General features: G+C 52.7%; 1 protein-coding gene across 1 annotated transcript in view; it reads right to left on the reverse strand.

Annotated features, from left to right (window-relative positions):
- Abcb9 (ATP binding cassette subfamily B member 9) overlaps positions 1–15,860 on the reverse strand; it is a 32,582-nt gene extending 16,722 nt beyond the window's left edge. The window contains exons 1-6 of the mRNA XM_051205050.1: positions 15,708–15,860; positions 9,951–10,625; positions 4,347–4,461; positions 3,772–3,902; positions 2,627–2,832; positions 495–692 (exon numbers count right to left, since the gene is read on the reverse strand). Of these exons, the coding sequence (XP_051061007.1) occupies positions 495–692; positions 2,627–2,832; positions 3,772–3,902; positions 4,347–4,461; positions 9,951–10,539 (1,239 nt within the window). The 5' untranslated portion in view covers positions 10,540–10,625; positions 15,708–15,860. The remainder of the gene's footprint in view (positions 1–494; positions 693–2,626; positions 2,833–3,771; positions 3,903–4,346; positions 4,462–9,950; positions 10,626–15,707) is intronic.
- Positions 15,861–19,907: the final 4,047 nt, after the last annotated feature.

The raw sequence follows: 19,907 nt of genomic DNA on the forward strand, positions 1-19,907 counted from the left end.
TGGAGGGGGCTAGACAAGTGTCCTCCTACACAACAGAAAGAGCCCCACTGTGTAAGAACTGGCCGAGGCTCAGTAGCTGGCTGGACACTTGTCCTTCTCTTTCGCTTGGCTGGTATCTTTAGGGGGAGGGGTCATGCCTCAGGTAGTGCCTCCTGGCTCCCTTGTACCCCTCCAACTTCCTCCCACACGGAACTACACTTCCTGCCCCCACCACTCCCAGACCAGCCTAGCTCCCACTTCCCAGGCTACTGGGACAGGGACAAACCAAGTTCTCTAGGGAGGGACTGAGGCGTAGGGTGCGCCATAGCTAGTCTGGGGAGGCAAGCTCCTGCCTACCCTGCCACATTGCAGAGATGGGGACAGAGGCTTCTGAAGGGCAGCATGGCCTTTTCAGGAAAGACTCTCGGGTGACTTGACACTCATATGTGGGGACCTGGACTGTTGCTCAAACAAGGATGCCCATCCCCCAGCCCCTGGCATCTGACCACACGTACCCCACTGCCCCAGACATAGGACATGTAGGCTGCTGCCTCCTTCCTGTTCAGCTTGTACACCTGCTGCAGCTTGTGAAGGAACACCTCCGCCTCCTCCTCCTCATTGGCAAAGCTGCGAACTGTCTTCATGGCGCTGATGGTCTCCTCCGCTGTGGTGCTGGCTCTGGCCAGGGCACTCTGGACCTCCTTGGAGAGCCTCTGTGGACAGGAATGGGCAGGACAGCCTCACTACCCTCCTGGACCCACCCTCCACTCCACACTGCTCACCCCAACCCCATTTCTTTCCAAATGATAGCACATTTAGGAACAAGGGAACAGACCCCAGTGGAGTTCTTGGGGTGCAGACCAACTTCTGAGCGCTGGGTGGTTATTTTTTATTTTTAGATTTATTTTTATGTACATTGGGGTTTTGCCTACATGTTTGCCTTATGAGGATACTAGATTCCCTGGAACTGGAGATACAGACAGTTGTGAGTTGCCATGTGGGTGCTGGGAATTGAACCTGGGGCCTTAGGAAGAACAGCCAGTGCTCTTAACCGCTGAGCCATCTCTCCAGCCCCTGGGTGATTCCAAAGTCATCCATAGTGCCTAAAGGAGAACACTGACTCCAGTTTGGGGGTAAATCTTCCAGAAAAGGAGCTTCCACACCTGGTCCTGTGCTGGCCTAAGAACAGTAGGGCCTGGATGTTGCTCAGATTGTACACAACTCAAGAAACAGCAAGTGCTGGGGGGTGGAGTTTATTATCAGCATGAGATCCTAGAATGCACACAGTGAACACTGCAGGCTGGGGAGGCTGCTCGCACAGTAATCAGAGGGGACTGGAGGGCAAGCAGCTGTTCTGTCCCATAGTGATTAACACAACAGCTGCCGCCTACAGCAGGGCAGTAGTGCTGCCCCACAGGGCAGGATGGGATGGTGCTCTAGCTGGTTCCATGATCTGAATATCACACTTGGTCCCGGGGAGCAGGCAAGGCACACCACACCTTTAATTACTGTGGTGGGGACATGGGCACAAATCTCCTGGCATGGGTGTGGCCAGTTTTATGGGGGTGATTGTGTCCTTGCACTTGTTGGGTTCTAGGGACTGAACTCAGGTCACCAGGATTGCATAGCAAGTGCTTTTACCTCCAGAGCCCCCTAGCAGCCCCAGGAAAATCTGGCTGCAGGTGGCATGTGTTGTTTGTAGGGATGGTAGACCCTGAGGGAATTTCTTCAAGGACCCACCCACTTGGAGGTGTGGCCTGAGGTGGGCAGGCAGGCCAGAAATACTGCAGGAAGGTGGGGGCAGGAAGGGAATCTCCAGCCCAACCTTTTACTTTTACCCCCAGTGAGGAGGCTGCAGGTTGAAGGAAATGTGTTCACAGAGGGGAAAGTTCCAGAACTGGGAACAGAGACCCACCTAGGGCTGCTGGAAGCTCCTGCTCTCGAGTCCCCTCCCCAGTGGTGCCTGAGCCTGTCACAGGCCCATACCTGCATGTCTGCACTCAGCTCTGGGGCTCCTGCAAATCCAGGAGGCCAGGGAGAATGAGCCCAGTTAGCAGGCAGTGGCGGAGCAGACTTCAGACTGCCTCATACCAGATCGCAAGCAAGGCTCAAGTCATCACCCTCTTGAAACCCAGCCAGCACCAACCTGTGCCCTCATCCCCTGTCACTTCCCTGTCTCCCATCACCTACCCTGCAGCCACCTGGTGGTCTCTCACACACAGGCACATCCCTGCCACACAGCCTTGGTGTGTGCTGTGCCCCCCACTCAGAACACACAGTCCTGAGACGGTCTGCTTTTCTCAGGTCCCAGCAGCCACCTGCTCTCACAGCTGTCTGCCGTGCTTTGCTTTGTAGTGGCAGTCCTCAGGCATACGTGCTGGGATTACAGCCGGAAGCCACCATGCCTGACTGATTCCATGATACCAGTGCTGCTAGTACCATGGCCTGAGGCCAGCTGTCACTTGACATGAGCCCTGAAGGTGGGGCCTATTTCACTGCTTCCCAATGTTGGAAATAGGTGCTCAGGAAATATCCAGTGAGCAAATGAAGAAATGAATGCACACATACTGCCTTCGGACAGCCTGGCCTAGCCCCTTAGGCCCCTGAGGCACACACGGGCACTGCCTGGGAGCCGGATGGCGCCTACCTTATAGTACCTGCCGTAGATGTTGGACACCATCATGATGATTGGGAAGCCCATGAAGGTGACCAGGGAGAGCTGCCAGGAGAGGCTGAACATGAAGACCACCACGCCCGTGACCTTGACTGTGTTCCTCAAGAAGATGTTGATGTTCTGAGAGACCAGGTCGCTGACCATGGTGGTATCAGAGGTGAGGCGGGAGATGAGGTCCCCTGGAACACAGGCAGCTCAGCCCTCTGTGGCAAGGATGCCCAGAGCTGCCAGGGTGGGCACAGGGGATGCTAAGGAGCTTCTGAGACGATAGTGTGAGTCAGACCTTTCCCACCATGCCTTCTGGGAATGATGGGGGGGGGGTACTTCTGGAAGCCTAGGCAGCCAGCCCCAGCCCCTAGTACCATTTTTTCCCTTTGTTTTGTTTGAGGTCAGGTCTCAAGTAGCCCAGGCTGGCCTTGACAGGATCACAGGTGTGTGCCCACCACACACAGTTGCAGCATCTTGCCTGCCCACTGAGTGGAAACAGCAGCTGAATGTCAGCTGGAGAAGGGCCACCTTGGTACCATACACTTAGTCATCACAGCTAGATTTCAAACTTATTTCTGCCAGCAGTCACTGGCAGAGTAGATAAACACCCCCCCACATACACACACACACCTTAGAAATAGCCACCTGAGCTTGGAGAGGAACACATTACAGGTGTCTCACACAATGTGGGGTACTGTGCTAGGAGCCTTGCAACAGCCATCAGGTGTGGTTACTATATAGGGGAAACAGGCCCTGAAGGTGAGGGGTGGGACAGGCCTGGGCTGGCCCAGTGCCTAAGACTTTTGTTCCTCTCCCTGCTTAGGCTACCCCCATCACTCAGTCCACAGGGACTGGGCCTCTGCAGGCCACTCGAAAACAGCACTGGCCCCTGGGGGGGGGGGTTTACAAGGCAATGAGAGGCCTTGCCCACTGCAGAGACCTCAAGTGGCCTGGCCAGGGTCCTGTGGTAGCCACAGCTCAACCCCAAACCTCCCCAGACAACTTAGCACTCCAGAGCTCCACCCTGAGCTGGATCAGACGAAGGGCTGGCAGGGCAAGCCATGCTGCTGTTGGGCCCCACAAAGAAGCTAGCTCACCCTGGACACCCAAAGTCCCCAGGAGGGACCAACCTGTACGGTTTTCATCAAAGAAGCTCGTCTCCTGTGACACCAAAGAGCGGAAAAGACAGTTCCGGAGGCGAATGTTCAGTCTGGCAAATACGAGTGTGAAAATGCCGCCCCGAATACCTGCGGCCAATGAGCTGATTGCAGATGAGAGACGGTATAGCCGGTGTCCTTCCGGCAGGCAGCAGCCACCACCCCGAACCCCCCCAAAGGAGAGAGGACAGGCAGGCAACTCTGTAGGGATGGTGTTGGCATCTAGACCCCCTTACTCCCCAGTAAGTCCCTCAGCAAGGGTGAGGGACTCAACACCATCAGCCAGATCTTTCTAGAACAGTTTAGGAAGCTAATCCTTTGGGCTGCATGTTCACAAACCAGCCAGGGAGGGAAAAAAAGATATCCTCAGGGGCTGGAACCCTTTTCAGAGACAAGAGAGTGTGGCTCCAAGATGTGGCCCAACCCAAGGGTTCAAAGCCAGGTTGCCATGGTGCTGGATTGATGCTGGGCTGCATCTTCCCCCTCCCGCCCTCCTGCCCTCCTGCCCGCTCTCCTGCAGATGTGCCCTGTATGGGCTGGGTGGCTACCTGCCAATGGCCAGCAGGCAGACGACAACAACGGCTGTGCTGAACTGGTCCATGCTCTTCTGGATCACAATGCTGTCAATGGCCCGGCCTGTGTAGTAGGGCAGGAAGGTCTCACCTGGGGGAGATAGGACAGGCTCAGGAGGAGCCACAGATTCTCTCCCAACCTGTGGTCTATTCTGCCAGTGCCTGCTTGCCCCTGCAGTAAACTTGATGGGACTTAATCACCATGGAAACAAACCTCTGGGCATGACTGTGAGGGAGTTACTAGACAGGATTAACTGAGGTGGGAAGATATACCATAAATGTGAGCTCCAGTTTCCCACAGGCTGGAGTCCCTGACAGAATAAATTGGAAAGAAGATGTTGAGTCCCACCGTTCATCTCTGCTTCCAGGCTGTGGATGTCACGTGACCAGCGGCCTCATGTGCCTGCGCCATGATTTCCCCACCATGATGGACTATACTCCCAACTGTGAGCCAAGCTCAACCCAGAGAAGAAAACTAATGCACCTCCCTACAAAGAAACACTGTGACACGTCTACACAGCCTGGGCTGACACCGATGACACTTGGGCCTGTCACAGGTCCTGCCGTCACCCATTGCACACAGGCTGTACAGCTCATCATCAGTTGAGGGATGCCAAGGGTGATTTCATTGGTCTGGGTGTGCATACAGTCCACCTTCCAGAACTAGGAAGACCTTGCCATTCTGCCCCAGGCTGTGCTGGCCCCACCCCTCGGAGGGGTGGAGCTCTGTAGCTGGCAAGGTGATTCCTCACCCACTGGCTTCCTGGGTCTTCACCCAGCTGATTCAAGTCTGTCACAGAGCAAGAAAGAAGACAGCTGAGATTCAGCCCAAGTTCACACATGTTAAAGACTACATATTGGGGTGAGGCTTTGAGAGGTGTGTTTCACTCAGCTGGTAAGAACCTCTGGAAAACCTGCCCTTCCTTTCCTGCTGTTGCCCTGGGGGACACAGTGTCTCTCCTCCAAGGACACAGCCACACTCACCTTGGACGCAGGCAGCAACCTTCACCAGACACCAAACCTGGTACCACCTTTGATTTTTTAGCACTGGGGATGGCGCTAAGCCCTGACCCTGACCATCCAGCCCTTACAAGCCCAGGAGAGTTAAAACGCCTGCCTACCAAGAATCTGGAATGCCCTCTCACAAAAATGGTTGGTGCAGAAGCATACATAGCCCCTCAAGGTTGGGTCCCTGATTTCACTGCAGTTCTTGGCACAAACAGAGCCAGGTTTGAGACTGGACATAAGGGAGGTTCTTACAGAGATGCATGCACTCTGGCCTTCTGTGGGACTCTGGCGCCCTCTGCTGGATGTGAAGCAGGGGCTTCAAGGAGGCCATCCGGTTCTAGCCAGATGGGTTTCCACCTAGGGCTGGATTTTACCTCAGTTTACCCACAGGGAAGAAAACATCAGTGAGCTCTGATGATGGCGAGCTGGGTGGTCTTGGGTATTGGGGGTACACTGCAAACCATTCTGAGGAATCTATAAGCATCATGAACACTCCAAATTTCCCAAATCTGACTGCTGTTGCTGTCTCAACAAACCCCACCCTGCTCCAAGTCGCCCATCTTGCTTGGACTGCCTCTGGGGCTGCTTTCCACTTTTGAATCCATTTATATTTTTGCCCTCTCAACTCTGCATGGCCTGTTTACCCCCAGCTCACCCTGGGCAAGAACCACGGTCCTTGCAATGGCTCGTGGCAACCTGAGCAGGAAGACACGGACTTCTGTTACCCCTTTCTCACTCTGCTCCAGCCTCGACAGCCTTGACAGCCTTGTTAACAACCAGGCACCTTCTGCTTCAGGACCTGTGCACACTGACCCCTCTGCCTAGAAGACATCTTACCTCAGACATCTGTTCCCTTATCTCCTCCAAGTCCCAAATGTCACCCGGTGTTCTTATGGCTTTGGTATTTTTGTTCTTGCTATTTGTGGAAATGACTTCTTTCCACAGAGGAGGTGACTGGAGCTTACATCACTCATAGCTTGCCCACATTTCTATACAGTTGAGATGCCAAGAAACTCAATGAAAGAATCCTGGTTTACAGTGCTTGGGAGCTGAGGCAGGAGGATTAGAAGTTGAGGGTCAGCATCAGTGACATAAGACCCTGTCTCAAAAAGCAAAAATAAGCAGGTATGGTATAACACGTGCCTATAATCTCCACTTGGGAGGTGGCAGCAGAGATCAGGAGTTCAAAGCCCACCCAGGTCACATAAGGTCCTGTCTGAAAACTAAATTAACAAGAGCTAAGAGTTGGTAGAGGGCTTGTTCTGCAAGCATAAGAATCTGAGTTCGGACCCTGGCACCCACATAAACAGCTGAGCATGGGGGCATATGCCTAGAACTCCAGTGCTGAGGAGGCAGAGGCAGACTGACCCTGGAAGCTCACTGGCCGGCCAGCCAGCTGGATCAGTGAACTCCAGGTTCAGTGAGAGCCCCTGCCTCAAAAGCTAAGGTGGAGGGCGACTGAGGAAGACAGCGGTACCGACTCCTGGCCTCCACACGCACCCACACAGGTGCCACAAAGAACACAAACTGGAAACAAACAGCAAAGAATCCTGGGCTGGTGAGGTGGCTCCGTGGGGAACACTCTCGTGTTTGATCCCTACACTGTGAGAGAACTGAATTTCTTCTGCAGCCCTTTGAACTCCACAGCCATCCCCCAAATAAGTAAGTATGTGATTTGAAAAAAACAAAACAAAACAAAAACAAAAACTGGGAGGTGGTGGCTCACGCCTTTAATCCCAGCACTGGGGAGGCAGAGGCAGGTGGATCTCTGAGTTCGAAGCCAGCCTGGTCTACATAGTGAGTTCCAGGGCAGCCAGAGTGACAGAGAGAAACCCTGTTTCAAAACAACAACACCCCCACACACACATACACACAAAAGAATCCTTTCAGGACATCCAGGGATATGCAGAGAGATCATGACTCAAAAAATAAAATTTTAAAAGGAATCTTGACAAAGAGACACTGTTGACGCCTGGTGTGGTGGTGGTACATGCCTTTAGTCTCAGCACTGAGAGGCAGAGGCAGATGGATCTCTCTGTGAGTTCAAGGTCAGCCTGGTCTACAGAGAGAGTTCTAAGACAGCTAGGGTTATACAGTGAGAACCTGTCTCAAAAAGATAAAACAGAGAGGTTGGGGTCACTGAAACATGTCCCTACTCGGTGGCTGGTGCTTTTTTTTTTTTTTTTTTTTAAGGTCATGAGGGGACAGAAGAAAGGGATGGGCACAGATCATCACTTGTGGGCTGAATAGAGACTCACACTCATGGCCCTGACATTTACTCTGCATCAGGTGCCCTGTTCGTTTCGCTTAGCTCCTATAAGCACCTCATCCTATTACAGGGTGAGAAAATGAGGCTCAGCTTGCCCAGAGTCAGTACTGCCTGGCCTGATATAACCCTGATGGCTGCCAGAACTCAGTGGCACTTTAGGACAGCTGTACCCCCTGGGCATGCCACTGTAGGCATAGGGACAAGGCCACGGAGTGCCAGGGATCAGGACCTGGGGTGAGTCAAGCCTGGCAATATCACCAGCACTACGAAATGCACACAAAGCCAGTCAGGAGAATCTAAGATGGCTGTCCAAGAGAGCCCGGGGCTTTGAAGCGAGTGCAGAAGGGTTAATGGAAAGGGTCAGCCTAACACAGTCACTCAAGGTCAACGTGGTCCCCGCGGTCTAGGACCTGCATGGAGCATTTTATCTTCTTAGCTCATTGACCTACTCCCCGTCCCCCAACATCATGGGACTACATGGATGTCAGCATCCTCTCCAAAGTTTGTATGATGGAGGGCCACCCCCACCTGGGACATGGCGAGAGCTTTAGGGGTGCTGCCTCTTCACCACCCCATCTCCCTCCATCTGCCAGCTCTCTGCTTCCTGGCCACCACGAAGTGATGTGTCCCACGACGTTCTTGTCATGATACTCTGCCTCACTGTAGGCCCCAAGCCCACGGAGCCAGACAACCATAGCTGGAACCCGACTCCATGAATCAAGCTAACCTTTCTTCCTTTCAAGTTGTGGCCTGGGCATTTCATCACAGCAACACACAGGTGATTAATATGAGGACTGTGACCCTTACTTTCTAGGTACGGAGACCAAAATGCAGAGAGGCTGAGCAACTGCTTGATACCAGAGACACTAAGGGGAAGGAACTGAGAGCTCAGCAGGCAGGACAAGGAGGAAAGCATCTGCCAGTTCAGGCCCCTGGCATTCTTTGAGACTACTCTGGCTCTTTTATTGCCCCCAGGCTCTGTGAATTCCTGGGCACCTACCATGATGTACCAAACCCTGTGTTTGCCATTCCCCAGAAGAGGGAAGTAAGGTTCAGAAGGCTTGAGAGATTCACCCAGGTCCCACAGCCCAGTGAGACCCCAGGCCCTGCCAACAAGAGAAGCCAGAGTCTCAACCTTGCAGTATTCTTCTTGTCCCAGCACCAGACAGTTCACTTTCAAATCAGGACACACTTTACCCTTCAGCTCCATGCAGTCCTGAGACAAGTTCACACAAGAGGAAGCAAATGGAAAAATCTATGCTCTAGCTACCACACGGTGGATGCCTCTGCAGCTGAAGAAACTAATGAAGTTCTGTTGTGAGGTATGTCTAGAAGCCATTAAATTTTAAAAAAGGACCCCCCCCCAAAAAAAAAAGCCCAACCAAACAACGAGCACAAAGGGGGGAGTAGTGCAGCCCACATGCTGGGAGCTACACTGGCAAACCCCAAAAGCATCAGAGAGAGAGGACCAGGGCTTAGGGCTTGGGGAGACGCTCCCCATGTCAAAAGCTGGCCCAGGTAGTATGTAATGATAATTCCACTGCCAGGGAGGCAGAAACAGAAGGATCCCTGTGTGATGCCAGCTCCTCTAGCCAATCTGTGAGCTCCAGGTTCTGTGAGACTGTCTCAAAAATCAGATGGGGGGGTTGCTCAGGTCAATACTCAGGTTGACCTCTGGCCTCTATGTCTACACAAAAGCATGTGTACATACATGTACACATGGGTGGAGGGATAAATGGGTCTCCTGCCCACATGCAAGTCTCTATAGCCTCTGTGATTAATTAACCTAGGCAGGACAATGAGGGTGATGCGATTGGGTAGAATTAGGGTAAACACACACATTATAGCATTCACCTTTCCTATCTTCTCTTAGGTTTGTTGTTTTGTTTTTCAAGACACGGTTTCTCTGTGTAACAATCCTGGCTTCCTGGAACTCACTCTGTAGACCAGGCCAGTCTCAAACTCACAGAGAGCCACCTGCCTCTGCCTCCCAAGTGCTGAGATCAAAGGCGTGAGCCACCACTACCCAGTTGTTTTGTTTTGTTTGGGGGGAGGGGTGTTTGATTGTTTTGTTGTCCTTTCCTTCTTTGTATTCTTGAGACAGGGTTCTACTATTTGCCCAGGTTGGCCACAAACTCAACAATCCTCCTGCCTCAGCCTCTCAAGTGCTGAGACGACAAGGTAAGACAGCATACCAATTCTTTTGGAATCTCTGGGGGGCAGAGAATGAGGTTGCTGAGCAGCCTAAGGTTCATCCTTGGAGACTAAGGCTTAGGGTGGGCCAGACCCACGACCTTACTTACCCAGAGCTGCTACGATGAGGAAGAAGGAAGCAGCTACTAGGAAGGCCACATCAGGCTTGGTGTAGGATAGCAGCTTCTGCAGTGTGGCCCCCGATGCCTGCTCGGCAGGGGCCCCACCCTCTCCGTGGAAGCCCTCGGTCCCGGCCTCCAGAGCTTCAGCATCTGGCCGCACAGTGGCCAGCAGCCCCCACAGCAGAAAGGAGGCCGCCAGCGAGATGTAGGTCCACACAAAGAGCGCCCAGAACCATGGGTCCCGAATGGGCCTGCGCACCTCTGAGAACAGTAGCAGTTTGACCATGGCATAGATACCCACAAAGAGGCACACGAGGGTGATGACGAGCCACGAGGCCCGCAGGCGCCTTGGCCCAAGAGCGCTGTTCTTGGCTACACCGATGGTAGCCCCCAGTAGCAGGCAGCTGCGATACAGGCAGGCAGCCCAGAGGTCCAGCACCGAGTCAAAGATGTTGAAGTGTCGGATGTCCTCTAGCAGGCTGCGGTCGAGGTGGCTGAAGGCATAGATGGCCGTGGTCACACCAACGTCCATGCTCACGAAGGCCAGCGTCACTACCACCGCCTTCCACAGCCGCATCCTGCTGGCTGGTGGCAAGTGGGCGATGGAGGCAGGCTGTAGCTCACCGGGGCAAGGCCATCACCTACTGTGGGACGAGGCCACACCTGTGGGGCAACAGACAGGTCAGGGCAAGTGGTGTGGGTGTGCTTCTAGGGCTGTGGGAACCTGAGCCACTCAGGTGACTACAGTGATTTCCTGGGGTGTTGGAAGTTATTCTCATACAGGGGGTGTTTATTTAGCATCTGCTGTAGGCCTGTGTTCCTTGTGTTTGGGATTTAGCAATGTGCAAAAATTGAGCTTGATGTGGTGGCTCAGGCCCATAATCCCCACTCCACTCCAGAAACCGAGGCAGGGGACTGCACTGAGTTTGAGTTTAAGGCTAGCTTGGACTACAGAGACACACACCCTCATTTAAAAAGCAAAACAGTATAGAAAAACGGGGTCTAGGGAGATGGCTTCATGGTCAAAGCGCTCGTGCGAGTGTGGGGATCTGAGTTAAACGCCCAGGACACAGCGGCACTCATCCTCTCGTTTCCCAGGGTGGGGTCGGGAGGCACGTTAGAGACAGGCAGATCCCTGCAGTTTACCGACCAGCCAGAATCAATGAGCTCCTAGTTCAGAGAGACCCTGTCTTAAAACATAATGTGGAGGGCCCCAGAGACTGGTTGTTAAGAGCAGTAGTGAATGGCTGCCCTTGCAGAGCCCCCGCCCCCACAGCAGGTGGCTCACAATCACCTGTATCTCCAGCTCCAAGGGTTCTTATCTCCTGCATGTGTGTATCATGCACACACAAATAAAAATAATAAAAGTTTTTCCAATAGGTGGAGAGCAATGGAGGAAGCCACCTGACATTAATCTTGGAAGCGTGCACGCGCACACACACATGCACATACACAAACACACACTCACTCACATGAACGTACACCGCAGCACCATCGCCACCAGACAACAAAGAGAAACACAAGAAACAATGGAGACAAACCACAAAGATCCCCGCCCCTATGAGAACGACCTGCCAGTAGAGGAGGGAGATAAAAAGAGACCGACGGAGTTGAAGAAATGGTTCAGTGGTTAAGGGAACTGGCTGCTCTTCCAGAGGACCAAGCTTTCATTTCCACAGTCCACATGGTAACTCACAATGCCTACAACTCCAGTTCCAGAGGCTCCAACATTTTCCTGTGCCTCTGTGGACACTGAATGCACACGGTACACATAGATACATGTAGGCAAATTACCCATACAAATAAGATTAAAAATAAAAATAAAATAAAACAAAGAAATGACTTATGCCAAATGATAAGGCTTGTGATGAAGAAAGAGGTATTAACAGGGGTGGTGACATTTGAGCAAGACTTGGAAGAGGTAAGGGAGCCAGGCTTGGTGGCACAGGCCTGTAATTCTAGCTACTGTGAAAGCTGAGGCAGGAAGATAGCAAGTTCAGGGCCAGCCTGGGCAACTTAGTGAGACCCAGTGTCAAAACTTAAAAGTGAAAAGAGAGTTAGGATCAACTCAGAGATAAGAGTGCTTGTCTGTGTGTGAGGGCCTGTACACACACGTGTACAGACAAAAGAGACAGACAGAGAGGAAGGAATCTGCCCCAAGGGAATATGGGGAAAACACTTTAGACAGGTGGAACAAAAGCAAGAGTGTACCCCTTGTAGTTGAAGGCACGGAGGACTCAGGTGTGGGGTGGTCAATGAGGGTCACGTGGAGGACTTTGTCACAACTAAGAAGGTGAAGCTCAAATTAGCAGAGCTCAACACATGATCACTCCAGTAGCAGGCATTCCGTTTGCACAAGGTGGCGGAGTATAGCATGTGGCTGTCAGGCCTGGCCCAGGTGGCACACCGCTGTTGATAGTTGCTGCGCACCCTGTATCTCGACTCACCTTTCACTCTCAAGTTCCATGGCAACCCAGGGACCTTTGTGTCTGCTTGGAAGTTTCCAGACTACATCCAGCCTAGGCTGGCCCTCACTCCTTGCCTAGACCCCTTGTCTGTTTCTGGATTTTGCTGTTCACACCCCTGGCGCTGGGATCCCTGAGGACCTGCTGAGGCCAGGCAGGTCCCAGAGCTTTGGGGACTCTGGACTCGGGTGTCCATTAAGAGCAGGTTTGGGACAGGCTGGAGGTGACCCTGAGTACTGCCTCCTACTCAGATCTTCCTGAGAGGGAGCAATGGCGTCCAGGAAAAGCCCTATGTGGAGGAGGTAGCACTGACTGGCAGGAGATCTAGCCTGAGGAATACCTTCTCTCCATAGCTCTGGTGGCCTGCCTTTGAGCTGTAAAGAGATCTAACTTTATACATGAGGTCAGTTTCCCTGCATCTCCACTAACAGCAGGGGAAACTGAGGCACGGGGAGATAAAGTCACATGTTCCAGTCGCTCAGTCAACATGGGCCTCTGTGTGAAGGACCTCAGCACCAGGGCCCTCCACCTGGATGCACTGGACACCTGACCTACAGCAGGCATCTAATAATTACATCGGTGTGTATGGAACGAGGCAACCCCTATGAAACCTGCTTTGCGTGTGCTAGATTATCAAGATGACTTTGTGAGGCTTGCACTGTCCTCCGAATGCAGCGGATTGAGAAAATTAGGCCCAGAGAAGTTAGGAATTTGCTCAAGATCACACAGCTGGTAAAAAGCAAAGCAGTAACATCTGAATACAACTGACACCAACAGGATGTGTTCCTTTAAGAAAAATACTCAACATCACCAGGGGCTCAGTCAAGAAGCAGAGGTGGCAAGAGTAAGAGCCAGCATTCTGGTAGGAACATGAGCAAGGCACTGCTCTAAATAACTTACATACATTGATGCGAGGCTTCATGAAATATATTCTAATTTTAGTTTATACACCTGAGGCACAGAGAGGTCAAGTGACCTGCCTCAGGTCACACAGTATAGGGGTGCTCCATGTACCTCCATACTTGATTACAGTCTCTTCCAGGTGTATGTGCCCCCTGATGCTGCTAAAGGGCTGTGTATGTGTCTGAGAAGCAGAAAGGGCATAGAGGGTGATGGCTTCCAAGCCTCATTTTTTTTTTTTTTTTTTTGATATCACAGCAGTGGCAGGCAGATTTGAGTGTGTGTCAGAGCTATAGCTTGATTAGTCAGCATCTGCCTTTCCAAAGGGAGCCAGGGACAAGCCAGGTCAGGACAAAGAGAAGGAATGAGACAGACAGGCACCCTTGCCCGGGCCTTCCTCCATCCCAGCTGGGTCCGAGCTGCCAACGCAGCTCTTGGGCTCAGTCTGCTGCAATGCAGACGCCTCAGGGAGTGTGAGTGGGTGAGCTCCACTCAGAGCCCAAGAAGGGAAGCTCCTGGCCCAGTGCCACTCCAGCCCTCCTGCCAAGCCAGTGCTGGCTTCACTAGGCCTCCCAGGGCACCCAGCTGCTGCCTTCCTGGGGTCCATGGTCCTTAGGAAGGGGCCAGGAGTGAGACAGAAGACTAGCCAGACATGGGCAGCTAGCCTGATGCCCAGGAGCTAGCCAGCCTCCTGCCTCTGTCAGTCATTGGAGATTGCTTCCTGAAACCCCCAACAGCCCAAGTAGCAGCCAGAGGCCCACCTAGGAGCCCCATGTACTCATGTACCCTGGAAAGAACTCCAGATGTTAACATCACAGGCTAGTTGAAGCTCTTTTGCAGGTGGCAAAAATGAAGCCTGGGAAGGGAGGAAGGGGAGGCTTATTTGGGGTCTCCAAGGCAGAGCATCATTAGTACCTAGGTGTCCTGCCTCCTAGGACTGCATCCATCCACTCCAAGCCCTGAGGGAGCAGAATCCAACTCAGGGCAGAGCAGGTTATAGCCCTGGGGCAGGGGTGGGAAGGCGGGTTATTTGGCTGTTAAATAAATCTACAAAGCAGAGTGAAGTGGAGAAGGATGACAATCACACTGTAAGGCTGGAAGCTGAGGACTGAAAGGCTGCTAGCAACCACATGCCTATCCTCCATCTGCCCGGACTATGAGGACGCACAGCGAGCTGGAATTGGAGGGCAAATTGTGAGCACACAGGTGATGTGCATGGCCCAAGAGACAAGGGCAAGATGGTGGCCAAAGGCAGAGCAGGCTTTGCTCAGGGCCCAGTAGGGCCCAGTTAAGGAAAAACACATTGCCTTGACCCAAATGCTAAGGCATGGCACAGGACTGGTAAGGGACCTCAGCCCCACTGGGTTGTGTTTTGTTTTGGTGCTGGGGTAGAACTCAGGACCTTGCTCATTCATGCTAGGCAAGCAATCTCCCACTGAACTGCACCCCAAGCACAGGGCAATCTTGTAGAAGGCTTTTTCTTCCCAGCAGAAGAGATTACCTCCAGCTGTCAGTGTAGGCAAGGGCAATCAGGAACAGCCAGGGAAGAAGTAACTATCATTACACTCACAAGAGCTGCCTGTGTTGGGTCTTCCCTGGTGCCTTTACCTCCCAGTTCTGTGACCCAGTGCCCTGGGAGGCTCACAGTCATCGTGCCCATTACAGCTCGAGGGACACCCAGACTTTACCCTCTGTTAGAAGAGGAGGAAGGGCGCTCCCAGTCTAATTAGGAACTGCAGGGAAAGGTCCTGCCTCAGGTGGCTCAAGTGGCTTCCATTCACCCCTCACTCTGCGAGCCTGCCCAGCCCTGGGGAGGCTGGCCGCTGTTCTCAGCTGGTACTGACTGCCCCAGTTGCTCTGGGGTCTCTGGAGAACAGGACTCACCCAGGCGGGGTCCACATGGCTCCATCCTGACTCCCGCCCTTGCTGGGCCCCACCACATCCCACCGCTGTGCCTGGCACTCCGTCGGGCGCTGCCAGGTGGCCTCAGGGAATCTGGTGGCAAAACCAAGGAGGTTCGGACACCTGTCCCCACGCCATCTGCAAAAGGGGCACGGAGGCCACCCATCTCCAGGGGGTGGGGCGGAGAGCAGGGAGGCGTCGCCGCGCTCTCGCAGCTATCTCAATTAACGCAGGCCGGCGAGGAGGAGCCCCTGGGACCGCACAGGCCCGCTTGCCGGCAGGGAAGGCTTGGCCCAGGCCCGGCCTGGCGCTCGCAGCCCTTGAGAGGTCGCCGCCAGCTCCTCGCGGGCCACAGGCCTCCAGGGTCTCCTCTAAACGCTCCTCACAGGATACCTACAGACAGCGTCGCAGAAGGGTCAAAAACAGCCGAATTCCCGCTGCGAGCGCCGCAGAGCTGGGGACGGCCCTTACCTGCCACCTGCCACCAGGTGAGCCCAGGGAGGGGGACGCGCCGCGCCGTGGCCGGGACGCAGAAGCCCGCCTCTCACCGAGCCCCAGACGCGCAGCAATCCGCTCCGCACGCCGAAGGCGCTGCGCCGCGACAAGGTCGGAGCCCAGCCCCGCCGCCCGCTGATGGGCGGGCGGCGCCGGGGGGCGGAGTCTCAGGGAGCTGGGCGGGACATCCTGGGTGGGGTGGGGCCTCTGAGACAGGAGGCGGCAAGGCCTCCCTGGTGGGCGGAGCCATAGAAAAGTGGGAGGGACATCCTGGGTAGGGCGGGGCCTCGGGAAAGTGGAGAGGGGAGTCCTCAGAAGGGTCGGGGTGGAGTCTCCAGAACGGGGCGGGACCTCCAGAGATATGGGCGGGAAGAGCCTCCCTAGTGGGGCGGGGCCTCAGGGGAAGTGGGCGGGACATCCTGAGGATGGGGTCAGAGCCTCCAGAATGGGGCGGAGCTTTCGGGGCAAGATGTTAGAGAACTCTCTTGGTGAGGTGGAGCCTCAGGAGAAGTAGGAGGGACATCTAGGGTGGGCGGGTCACCGTGGGAGGCTAGAATGGGCGGATCCACTGTAATGGGGTGAGGCTTCTGTCCCACCTACTACACAAGCACACCCTTTGCCTTTCTAAGCATTTGAGAGCTGGGCATAGCTCTATGCATCTATAAGCCCAGATACTGGTGAGGCTGAGAAAGAACCATTTCAGCTGAGGAGCTCGGCTCAGGGCCAGCCTGGACAGCAAACAACCTGTCTCTTAAGAAAAATAAGACACATGAGATCCAACAGGACCCGGCCGAGATCTCTGACCTTCTGGAGGCAGTGTAGTGATTGAACCAGACAATACATGTAAGAAGCAGATTGAACATACTAGAAGGGAACGCATTCTGTGGGAAATAATAGAGTAGCTTATGTGCTGGGTCGTCTCCTCAACTTGACAACTTGACGTCATCTAGGAACTTCAGTTAAGGAATTGCCTCCCTCAGACCACGGAGACCAAGCCAGTAAGCACGTCCCTCCGTAGCTGATGCTTCAGTTCCTGCCTCCAGATTCCTGCTTTGAATTCTTGCCCTAACTTCCCTTCATGATGGATGAAAGCTGTAAGCTAAAATAAGCCCTCCTTCCTAAGTAGCTTTAGTCAGAAACTGTAACTAGAACATGAGCTGAGCTCTGAGTGCTGGGAGCTAGGAAGACTGCAGTGTGCAAAACAGAGGAGGCGGGAAATTCAGCAGAAAATATGGGAGAAAATGTCAGATAGCATTAAGTGCAATTAAGAAACCAGGGCTGGGGAATGCAGCTCAATGGCAAGGTGCTTGCTCAGTTAACATGCATGAAGCCCCTGGTTCCTGCACCAGTATTGCAAAAACAAAACAATAAAATAAACCCAGTGATGGGGCTCAAATGGCTTACGGCAACCTTAACTGGAAAGGCCTCTAGGAAAAGAGAAAGATCAGGAGTAAGCCATGAAAGAATGGGGGTACATTCGAGAATCAGGGGATTGCAAATTCAGTGGCTCTGGGTAGGAACTAGCCTGGCCATTCCTGAAATAGAAAGGGTCTGGGTGGTTTGATTTGTGGGATATAAATGGGCAGTGAGCTTAGGGTCCAAAGAGATCTTCCCATATCCACCCATCCTCAAGTGGAAAACTTCAACTGCTTTCTGAATTGAAGATGGCATCTGTTGGTCTCAAGGGACAGTTTCCTAGGAGGGGAATTTGGAATTTGGAATTCAGATTTTAAAGTTGTTTTTTATTTGCTTTGTTTTTTGTTTATTTGTTTGTTTGGTGTGTTGTTTGGTAGGATTTTCTTCTATTGATGGATTAATGGAAAGAGCTAAGATCTGGCTGATAAACAGCTGTGATTGCAAGGGGTTGGAAATAACCTAAACGCCTGTCCACAGGGAACTGGACTGGTAATTAAACGGTCACCCATCAACTGAGCACTTGGGAGCAGAGAGGAAACACACATGTGCAGAATTTCTGGTTACATAGAGGTGTGAGGTCACCACCTTCATCCAGCGAGTGAAGTTCTACAAACTGTCTGCTTGTGTTAAATGCAAAGGCGAGGGGACACTTGTCTTTGAAAAGAGTGTCTTGCATGGATGGTTCTGAATGCTTGAGTAACCCCCAGCCAGGTCCACATCCTGTTCACTGTGTGGCCCCGGGTAAGAGACTCTGAGCCTGTTTTCATATTGGAGAGAAAGTGGGAACGGCACTGCAGTACTGTGCCAGAAGTACTGAGTACCGTGTGATAGGCACTGCAGAACTGGGAGGTCCAATGTGGCAAGGCCTGCCAGGCCATTGTATAGCAGTCTCATCCAGCTTAAAATCTCCCATCCAGCCGGGTGGTGGTGGCAGCCTTTGATCCCAGCACTCAGGAAGCAGAGGCAGGTGGATCTCTGTGAGTTTGAGGTCAGTCTGGTCTACACAGGGGCTCTGCCTCTGCATTCCAAGCTTGCAATTTCTCCAGACTCTTGAAGGCCATGTCTCTGCATAGCTTGTTCTCTCTGCCAAGGACAGGTTTCCAAAAACCTATACCCTTCTCCATGAAAGCTAGCCTACTTTTTGTTGCAGTGAGGTACTTACTGTCTTGTTATGTAGCCCAGGCTGGCTTTGAACTCAGATCCTGCCAGGTTAAGTAGCCCAGGCTGGCTTTGAACTCATAAGCCTCCGTTTCAATATCCTTTCCTCAACACTCAGGGCTTAAAGCCACTTCCAAAGCAGTTACAGAAGCAGACTCGGTGAGCTTGGACTGTGAGCCTTTAGGCGAATGACTGCTAATGGGTCATTTCTTATTGGGTGAAGAGTTCTAAAAACTGATTGTGGTAGCAGCCACATAATCCAGCCAAGCTATAAAAAATGAAGTCTCACTGAATTTCCATGTAAATGAGTGGATTCTATCATGCATTAAGTGTTATCTCCATTAAGTTGCTACTTAAAGAAGAAACATGGCTCCTCAGGGGTTAGGAGCACTTGCTGCCTTTCCAGAGGAGTTGAGTGTCAGCACCCACATGGTGGCTCACCGTTGCTGTCTGTAACTCCAGTTCCTGGGGACCTGATGCCTTTTCCTGGTCTCCCTGGGTACCTGCACGTAAGATATGCATGCAGGAAAAAACACTTATGCACATAAAATAAAACATCCTGTTTTAAAAGGGGGGCGGGAGTAGAGAATCACTGTGGTCACTTTGCAGCACAGGAATGGGTCCAGGAAAGTAAATTCTCACACTTTTGTTAAGAACTCTAGGACACAATTTCTCCCAGACACAGAAGAAAACCGGGTAGCCCCAAAGACTGGACAGTAACACTAGGTAAGAATGAAAAGGGCTCATCATAATAGATAGAGGAAAGAGAAAGGGAGAAGGAAATGATGATGCAGCTAGGCCTGGTGGCACACACCCGCAGTCCCGGCACACAGGAGGTAGAAGCAGAGATATCCTTTTCTATACCCACCAATACCCACTCTGGGCTATGTGAGCACCTGCCTCCAAATAACAAAGCAAAACAAAACTAAAAAGTCACCAAGCAAATAGCAAAAAGCTAGTGCCGTTTGTTTATTTCCTCAGAAGGAAATTGTTAGAAAAATTTAATGCACGGACCCCTCGCATTCACTGGACTTGGCAGGAACTGGAAATCCTGCTGTGGAGGGCAGGAGGCCAATAGAACCAAGGACTTAGAACCCTCCCTGTCTCCCCCTTCCTCACTCTGCCCATCGTACCGGAATCCACAGACCAGGGGCTCCCACTCTCCCTCCTGCCACAGAGTACCATGTGGAACCTACTAGAGCTGGGGGACCTGGAAGCACCACCTTTCAGGTCAGCCTAGCTGTGCAACAAGTCACATGTGTATGGCCTAGCTGTGCAACAAGTCACATGTGTATGGCCTAGCTGTGCAACAAGTCACATGTGTATGGCCTAGCTGTGCACAAGTCACATGTGTATGGCCTAGCTGTGCACAAGTCACATGTGTATGGCCTAGCTGTGCACAAGTCACATGTGTATGGCCTAGCTGTGCACAAGTCACATGTGTATGGCCTAGCTGTGCAACAAGTCACATGTGTATGGCCTCTTGTTCAGTCTCCACTCCTGCAGACGTCTCTCCGGTTGTTTTGTTTTTGTTTTGAGACAGGGTTTCTCTGTGCAGCCCTAGCTGACTTGGAACTTGCCCTATAGACCAGGATGGACTCGAACTCAG

Source organism: Phodopus roborovskii, unplaced genomic scaffold (assembly GCF_943737965.1).
Source record: "Phodopus roborovskii unplaced genomic scaffold, PHOROB, whole genome shotgun sequence".
Taxonomy (NCBI): Eukaryota; Metazoa; Chordata; class Mammalia; order Rodentia; family Cricetidae; genus Phodopus; species Phodopus roborovskii.